A 9631-nucleotide genomic window follows, 5' to 3' on the forward strand; every position below is an offset into this window, starting at 1 on the left:
GTAAGTCTTTGACATTGAAAATTATAAACATGAATCTGAAATAGTAATTTTGATTTAATATATTTATAATTATTACAATTTTTATTTATGGGAATCGTAATAATTGTTTGAAGGTTTTGTACACGTGGCTTAGTCTCGCCAACTGATATGGCGGGACACAAATGAGCCACAGCAAGTGGCGGGATTTATGCACTGATACGACTTGGATCTTACGTGACTGCTGATCTCGTCGTTCTAAGTGGCGGGACTGGTCACGTCAGTCCACCCTACATGTTTGACTGCTCTACTCTCATCAATCTTTACAAATGTGTTTCAGCGTGGAGATACTTTTGCAAATTAACATTAGTACGAAATTTTTGCCCATTCTTGTAGTTTTACTTCTCTTATTTATTGGTTATGATTATTGATGAATTGCTTAATTATGTTTGTTTATTGCTTTTTGGTTATGGTGGCAATAACCAAAAAATGGGATTTGGATTAAAAGAAAACAAAAGATGAAGGTATATTTGACATACCTCAACTTGTTTAGCTGCATTATCTTCGGTTGGGGGCAAAACAGAACACAGCCCAAAAATAAGGGTGAAAAAATAAAAAAGAGGGTTCAAGATTAGTATGAAACTATATTTATATTATCGTTTACTTATACCTTCTCGAATACTTGCTAAATATACAATAAACATCATCGACAAAACTTATTTCGGTTCTGTGTCTTTATTTGAACATTTACTACCTGTTAATTATCATATATGATAACTACAATTAGAAAATTGTTTATCAGATAACTTTTTTTACACTTTAAATAGGCATTGTAACAAAAAACATCTAAGCACAACCCATATTTGGTTCATATGTGGTTGTCCTCTTAATCGTAACAAACTATTTTAGTTTTCCAAAATATATTATATTAAACCTCTTGCATTTCATTGTCACCTTTGTCACCTTGATTACCTTCCACTTCATAAACGGCTCAAACCATGGCTCGAGCCGAGATCTGGATGTGGGGGTTTATGTTGGTATTGGTCATAGGTCATTGCCAACTACAAGGTGCTCATGGGGCTGAGTCTATACAAGGTCTTGGTGTTAATTGGGGTTCACTAGCATCCCACCCTATGGATCCTCGCATTGTGGTTAATATGTTGAAGGCCAACAAGATCAACAAGGTGAAACTTTTTGATGCAGATTCTTGGACCGTGAGTGCCTTTTATGGTTCAGATATTGAAGTCATGGTTGGAATTCCTAATGATCAATTAAATAAACTTGCTGATAGTAGCAGCAAAGCAGAAGATTGGGTGAAAAAACATGTCACCAAACATATGCATAGTGGGGGCGCGAACATTAGGTATGGCATTAAGTTATTTCACGGGACTCACTATTTACGTATATATATGTAGGGATTTGATTTTCTCATGTTGCATGAGAATTCAATTCTCATGTTGTGACACAACTAATAGTGGATCCCACATATATTAAAAAGAGAAAAAGAAAAGAAAAACTTTGCACGCAAATCGAAGAGTCACAACATGAGAATTGAATTCTCATGCAACATGAAAAAATATTTTTCCATATAAGTATTATGAACATTATATCATGAATTTAGATGAGTGAAAATTCAAAATTTCCAATCTTCTCCTTACCCTTGTTGCAGATACGTAGCTGTTGGAAATGAGCCATTCTTGAAAAGTTTCAATGGTACGTATGTAGATACCACACTCCCAGCAATGGAAAATATTCAAAAGGCTATTGATAAGGCTGGTTATGGAGACAGAGTGAAGGTGACCACGCCATTAAATGCTGATGTTTACGAGTCTAATTCGAACAAGCCATCAGATGGAGATTTTCGGAGTGATATTCGTAATAATATGAAACAAATAGTGGATTTTCTTCATTCAAGGGATTCACCATTTCTTGTCAACATATACCCTTTCCTTAGTCTATATCAAAATGAAGGTTTTCCCGAAGATTTTGCATTCTTTGATAGTCAAAGCAGAACAATTGAAGACAAAAATGCTCAATATAGCAATGTTCTTGATGCAAATTTTGATACCCTTGTTTGGTCATTAAAAAAGGCTGGTTACCCTGGCTTGAAAATTGTGGTTGGTGAAATTGGATGGCCAACCGATGGTGACAAAAATGCTAATATAAATAATGCAAAAAGGTTCTACAAAGGGTTCCTCAAGAAAATGGCAAGCAACAAAGGAACCCCACTTCGCCCAGGAACCATAGATGTGTATCTATTTTCTCTTTTTGATGAGAACTTGAAGAGTATTGATCCTGGCAACTTCGAGCGTCATTGGGGAATTTTTCGTTATGATGGAATACCAAAGTTTCCTATAGATTTTTCTGGTCAAGGAGAAGAGAAATGGCCTGAAGCAGTAAAAGGTGTGGTTTACCAAGAACATAAATGGTGTGTCCTTAGCCAGGATGTTAAGGACTTGAGTCTTGTGCCAGAGGCAGTAAGCTACGCTTGTGCAGGTGCTGATTGTACAAGCTTAGGATTTGGTTGTTCTTGTGCAAATTTAGACGTAGCTGGCAATGCTTCATATGCTTTCAACCAATACTTCCAAACAAGAGACCAAAGTGTTGAGGCATGTGATTTCAATGGAATGGCCACTATTGTAACACAGGATCCTTCAAAGGGAAGTTGCTTGTTCCCTATAGAAATTGAGAGCAGTGGAAGCAGGCTCAGATTAAAGCATGCATTGGGAGGCATTTTAATTGGATTATCATTGTTTTTCTTATAACTTTTACTTGATATAGTAGTCACTTTTGATTGATTATCATCCTTGAATTTGAGTTGTTGAGTGACACAAGGGGTTAGTGTAGTACTAAACATGGTAGCTCAATTGGTCTATATGAAAGTTGAGCGGGTGAAAATGATACCATGTATTTGATTCTCCCTAATAGCATCTTTGGAGGGGTTTAAAGTTTTAATCCTAAACTCATCCGGAACAGAATTGTCTTCCATGAAGGATACATGTGTTTTATCCAAAAAAAAAGAAAAAGAAAAAGAAAAAGGAAATAGCTTAGTAATTAAGAAGATCTATTTCCTATTTCAATTATTTAATAAAATTAATGTTTTTAAACACATGATGTAATTAAATGTCTTTTTAAAGATCGATGGGAAATGACTTACTCCTCGTTTTTTCAATTTTATTTCCTAGCAAATGGGAAAAGTACACTTTCTTAATGAACTTTTGCAAGAAGCAATTGAGTTGTTTCTTTGGTTAAACAAGTTTTTTTTGGTTAGGAATATGACTTCCATACTCAAGAGGGGGTGAATTGAGTATTACAAGATTTTCACAAAAGTCCCTTTTTAGTTTCTAAATAATCATTTCAAGCAAACTTTGATATGTAGAAAGCCAATCAATATATTCATACAATCCATAATATATATCACAATTATAAAACTTATACTAGCACATACAAGATATCAGAGAAGCAATTAAAGTGCTAAAAATAAAGAGTTTAGAGTTTAAAGAATTGCAAACACAATATATCCTGGTTCGGTCACCACCACTTGTGACCTACGTCCAGACTGAAGCCGCTCGATCAACTCTTTCACTAATGGTCAAGCTTTACGGGTGTTTGACAAACCTTTACAATCTTCCAAGACTTCGGGTTCTTGTATACCTTACAATCTCCAAGTTTACGGGTACTTGATAACCTTACAATTCACTCCAAGTTTACTTAGGTATTTGGCCACCTCTCAAACAATGGGTCTCACAACCCTTTTGTAAGAACCTGCACCGTTAATTAAGGAAGATAATTAATTGATAAAGAGAAATTAGGAAATAATTTCATAATTGACCCTAATAATTATTATGAGGTTTTAATAATTATAGTAAGTGAGTAATAATGCTGAAAGTCGCTTTTCTGACGAAAAGTACAGATACCGGTTCTGCTACTCGGTATAAATGCGTACCGATGAAGTATCCCGGAAAATTATAATAAGTGCATGAATATTCCTAGAATAATATGTAGGACTGTGATTTCAAGTTTCAAGTTAAAATAATGAGAACTGGTGCCAGAACAGATACTGGCTACGTAAAAGCGTGTACCGGAAAAGTGTTGCGAAAATTAATATAAAAATATGATAAATCTTGTAAAATTGAGTAGGTTCAGAATCCTAAGTTTGGGATTAAAATGCTAAGCGTAGCTATTATTGTTAATACTGTGTGTTTAAAACTTAAGTGCCTATAAATACAACTTTTGGGCTCAAAACCCTAGGAAATTTCTATTCCTACGTGACCTTTAGAGGCTGATCAGCCTTGGTACTGTTCCATTGCTTGTTCCCTTTCAAACTTGAGCTTTCTCCCTTGAAACCAACCAAGTCGTAGCATTTCCTTTTGATTCTTCCTCTTCCATCTTGTGTGCACTTGAGAGTATACATTGTGGGGAAAAAAGACACCTTCTTGCTGAGTTTAGCTTTTGAGTTGTGTTACTTGGGGCTAAGTTTGTGAACTACCTTAGTGGAGGCTTTGTTCATGACTTTTGTGGTGTCAAGAAGTGATCTTTTGGCTTAAAGGACCAAGCTTGGTGGTCAAATTCGTGTCTTGCCTAAGTCTGAACTTTGGTGCTGTCTTGAGGACCCTTATGGTGTCTCATTTTCGGATTTTTGAAGCTTAGAGGTATGCCATGAACACCTCTTTGTCTTTTGATATTTTTAAGCTTGTTTAATCGGTTAAAAAGTAAAACTTTGATCAATTGAATAAAGGAATGTGTTTCTGAGTCCTAAGCATGTTAATAAACATCTGTTTAAGGAGTTCTTGGACTCCAGATCGAGTTTGGATCATTGGAGGTCAATTATACCTTTAAAACTCAGTTTTCTGCATTCTGTCGAAGAAGTATTCGAATACTTTTCGGGCAGTATTCGAATACTTCCTTGAAAAATACAGTAATCGAATACTTCGCGAGACAACATCGACCTAGTTTAGTAAAATTTTGATATCTTAAGCTAAAGAGCTCTAAATTGAGTGAGGTTTGGACCTATGTGAAGCTAAAACATAGGCCTACAACCCTGTAAATTTTCAGATCCATTGGATAAGTTTATTGCTCTCAGTTTATGTTTGAAATCGCGACCCTATTATTGGAAATTCAGTTGTTGTAGGAACTTTGCAAAAATCATAACCAAAGTTATACAACTCCGATTGAGACATAAAATATGTCCTTGGAAAGCTTGAGATGTATAGTTTAACATATTAAAATATTAGAGTATTTGGTAAAGAGTTGCAACTGTAGTTTTAAACTGGTATTCGAATACTCCTTGCAGGAGTATTGGAATACTTTTTTGGGAAGAAAAGTATTCGGATACCTTTGAAGAAGTATTCAAATATTGCAAAGTATTAGAATACAGTGAGGTTTGGTATTTAGATACTGTGGTATTCGGATACTGGGGGGAAAAGTATTCGGATACTTGGTAGTATTCGAATACTTAAGTGAAAGTAGTCAAATACTTTCTGGAGAGCTGGAGTATTCGAATACTACTCGTGGAGTATTCGAATACCTCCTACAGAAACAACATGAAATGACTTAAATGAGTTAGAAAGCCTTAATCACTTTTAGAATCTTGAGCAATGATTATTGATGATTAATTATTGTATAAACAGATTGTGATTGTGCTGTTTGTGGGCCTTGAGCTTGTGTGGAATCTTGGTTTGGATTGTTAGCTTGCAAGGTAAGCTTTCGTGTCCTCGGATTAGTCTGTTGTTTGTTCCACCGACCTCCATGGGAGGGTGGTTTATATGCATGGGATGCTTTTATGAAAATGTTATATGCACGATATATGCCTGAGATATGTGAATATGATGTTGTTACTTACACAATCAGACAGCGACTTTGGTGTGTAAGGCATGTAGTGTCTGAATATGATGTCGTCACTTACACAATCAGACAGCGACTCTGGTGTGTAAGGCATGTAGTGTGTGAATATGATGTCGTTACTTACACAATCAGACAGCGACTCTGGTGTGTAAGGCATGTAGTGTATGAAAGTGATGTTGTTACTTATACAATCAGACAGCGACTCTGGTGTGTAAGGCATAAGAATGCGACTCTTATGTTAGATGGGTCGCAGACGTGCATAATCCCTATCCTGTTCCCTGGCCAGTCGAACCGCATTTACATACATCACATGATTATTGAGTTAAATGTTTAGCTCATTGAGCAAGAGATTATACTGTCATGATTTATATGCGTAACCTGAACATGCATTGCAATTACTGTTTTGAACTTATATTATGCCTATAAGTGAGCTTGGGGCGGGAGAGTCCTTGAGGACCCCTTGTCTTACTGAGATTTCTTTTTAGAGATCTCACCCCACGTTTGGGGCACCATTTTCAGGTTCTGGTAATGCGGGGGTTGAGACCTCTATCGGCAGGAGGCCAGAGCTTAGTTGATATTGCTGTTTATATGCTGACATGTTTGGATGCTGGATTATATCTGTTGATGATAAGCTATTAGCTTGTCATGGTTATGTTGCTGTTGTTGAGACTTGTTGGGCTTGTTGCTTTATTTAGTGAGCATGGGGATTGTCCATGCCACATTGATTGACTATGTCTTGTTTTAGATTCGAGTTGTAATAATGTATCAGGATTATGTCCGGACTACGTGTTGTAGTTCCGTGATTTTAGATACTCACTGTTATTTATATAATGAGGTTTTTCAGTTAGCTGCCTTTTGCAATTACATATAGGCAATGTTTTGAAAATGAAATAAGTAATTCAACTTGGTAATGATAATGACGTCATAATTGAATGAAAGAAAAAGTTATTCCGCATTTTAATTAAGCGTGGCTTAATACGATGGCATGTTAACATACCGGATGCATACGAGGTGTTACACCTTTCAACTCAAGAATACAAGGAGGGAAATATTTAGAAATGAATATACACTCTCAAAGTGTGGATATACAACTTGAAGCACTATGGGTATATGAATTTTCTAGATATGAGCTCAAATATGTTTGATCTTTGAAAGGTATGAAAGAATATGCAAATGATAGTGTAAAAGCTCTCAGTTAATATGTGTAGGAATGATGCCCAATGTTTTTGAGTCATTATGAATGCATATATAGTGTTTTCATTGAAAAACTAGCCGTTTATAGCCGTTGAAAAACTAGCCGTTGGAAAACTAGCCGTTTATAGCCGTTGGGAAACTAGCCGTTTATAGTCGTTGGGAAACTAGCCGTTTATAGCCGTTGGGATCTCATTTGAAAAACTAGTCGTTTTATAGCAGTTGGGACCACTTTTGAAAAACTAGCTGTTGGGATCTGTTGCATTGGTAGTCGATTCCCAACTTGACAGCAAGAACACTGTTTCGTATTTTGGCTATAATTTGAGTTATACTTGTCAGATTGATGTGATCTTGTCTCTTTGGAAAGATAAAAGAGAGATCTACAACTTCTATGAAGAACACAAGATCCAAATCCATCATATTAGATATGAAAAATTGTATGAAAGGCAATAGCGAAATTAAGCAATAAATTTTAAGTTCAAATGTGTTATAGCTTACTTCCAACTACTTTTTGTGAAAGACCTTGACTTGATAAATATGTTTTGAAGTTATAAAATATGTTAAGGATTTTTTCCATGGATTTTTAAAATTTCTTTCAAGTATATAAAAGTTATGATTATGCAATTTGAAAAACATGTTTACTTTGAGAAAAAACTTTGAGCTTATGCAACACAATCTATCATATACCCTCACATATATTCTAAGTCATAAAGATATATTCTAAATATGATTCTAGACTTAGCTTCATGTCTTGTGTCTTGGATCTTTACTTGAACTTGATGCTTTGACTTGTTGAATATAACAATGCTTGACACTTTGTTGGTTTTGATCATTTTTTACCATGGTTATGATGTTGAGCTTCTCTTAGGTTGTCCATGGTTAGTTGTCTTTGATCTTGTTATTGCTCTTCTAATTATTCATTGTTGCTCTTGATCCAATGATCTTACCTTTTTGTTGTTGCCACTTTGTTATCATCAAAACATACATTGTATCTACATTTTTGACCTCTTTCAAATTGTAAAATGAACATATTCCCAGTTTTGGTTGATGTGATATTGAAACCTAATTCAAAAATACTCTTATCATATTGAAAAAAATGCTTCAGTTATTATTATTATTATTATTATTATCTAATACTAGTAGGCTATAATGCATTGTTTATCTTGTGAGGAGAATAATTTAAGTTAGGGTGTTGGTTTTCTCCTGTGTTGTTGCAGGAGAAAACAACACCCTCCCACAAACTCATTGAATGTTGTTTTTTTTTATATATTTTTTAATTCTTTTTGGCTTGTGGATCCCACAAGCTCATGTTTATATAGGAATAAGGTTTATTTCTCATGTTAAAGGAAAAAAAAATACCTCTAAGTTATTATAGATAAATTAAGCTAGGGTTTTATAATTCTCATATTGAAGGAGAATTAAAATCTTATGTTGTAGAGATAAAAAACATGTGAGACCCATGTGTTAGAAAAAATTATATGTAGGACCCATGTCAGCACGGAAATCGAAGGGTGTGTAGAAAAATTGTAAATCTCATGTTAAATGAGAATTATAAAAACCCATTAAGCTAATCCCAATCCCATTATGCGTTAAAAATTATAATTTTTTAAAGCTGTGTTTTAGGATTTGTATATGAAAATATTAGTTCATATAGTTTTGGTTCATGTAATCTCATACATGTATTGTGAATCATTGGTTTTAATAAAAATAAAAAAGGGTGTATAGATGGAATTTTTTTCCTATAATATGATTATTTTGAGGGTGGTTGGATGGAATACTTTTATAAAAAAAAAATCCTTTTAAATTATATCTTGCATATCAACTTTTAGTAAAAAGAGAGGTGAATTTGATTACCAAAAAAAAAAAGAGAGATGAACAACAAAGTTTAAATACGATTTTTTTTTTCAAACCAGCATTCCTCTCTTAAAAAAATAAAAATTAAAAGTTAATTTTTTTTTCTTCAAAATTTTATTCAAACTCTAGCTTATTATTACCACTATTATCATATATCCATTTTAATAATTTTATGTGGTTTATTAATCTTATGTCATGGGAGAGAAGTTCTCTCTTATCATAAATACAATTATGGATGGAGCCTATACTTTTATAAAAAATAAAAAATAAAAATTGAGCTATACAATAAGTGTGTAGAAAAGAGAATTACTCTCTAATAACACGAGAATAATTTTTTCCTAATTTTATATATACAAAATATTTTAATTTTAAAAAGTATTTTTAAATATTTTATCCAAATATAAAACAATTTTGACTTCTAAAAATATATCTTTAAAAAGTAGTGCATAAAAAATCTACATGTAAAAGTCCATCGAAACTGACTTTTATATTCTTTATTTTAAGAGCTTTATTAATCCTCTCTTATCATAAATACAATTATGGATGGACCTATTCTTATAAAAAATAAACAAATAAAAATTAAATTACACAAAAATCTATGAATGTGTTGAAAATATACTTACTCTCCATTTCCCCTTATTTTAAGCAATTCAATTTAGGGTGGTGTAAAAGTGTAAGCAGCCTGATATTTCCCTGTTTTTCTCTGCACCTTCTCTGTTTGTTCTTGGTTGAACTCCTACCGGTTCCTTTGGGTTTCATGGCTATC

General features: G+C 33.8%; 1 protein-coding gene across 1 annotated transcript; it reads left to right on the forward strand.

The window, feature by feature from the left end:
- The first annotated feature begins 974 nt into the window (after positions 1-974).
- LOC133302638 (glucan endo-1,3-beta-glucosidase 8) lies at positions 975-2741 on the forward strand. Its single transcript, XM_061502447.1, has 2 exons — positions 975-1339; positions 1646-2741. The coding sequence occupies exons 1-2, from the start codon at positions 975-977 to the stop codon at positions 2739-2741; spliced, it is 1461 nt and encodes a 486-aa protein (XP_061358431.1).
- The last annotated feature ends 6890 nt before the right edge of the window (positions 2742-9631 follow it).

This window comes from Gastrolobium bilobum, unplaced genomic scaffold (assembly GCF_033153095.1).
Source record: "Gastrolobium bilobum isolate Gb01-03AN ecotype WA unplaced genomic scaffold, APGP_CSIRO_Gbil_v1 utg4641, whole genome shotgun sequence".
NCBI lineage: Eukaryota > Viridiplantae > Streptophyta > Magnoliopsida > Fabales > Fabaceae > Gastrolobium > Gastrolobium bilobum.

Bases quoted from the DNA above. Each gene is read 5' to 3' on its own strand.
- LOC133302638 (XM_061502447.1), top strand. From the start codon at position 975: ATGGCTCGAGCCGAGATCTGGATGTGGGGGTTTATGTTGGTATTGGTC. The intron at 1,340-1,645 runs GTATGGCATTAA...CCCTTGTTGCAG, and splicing joins AGTGGGGGCGCGAACATTAG to ATACGTAGCTGTTGGAAATG.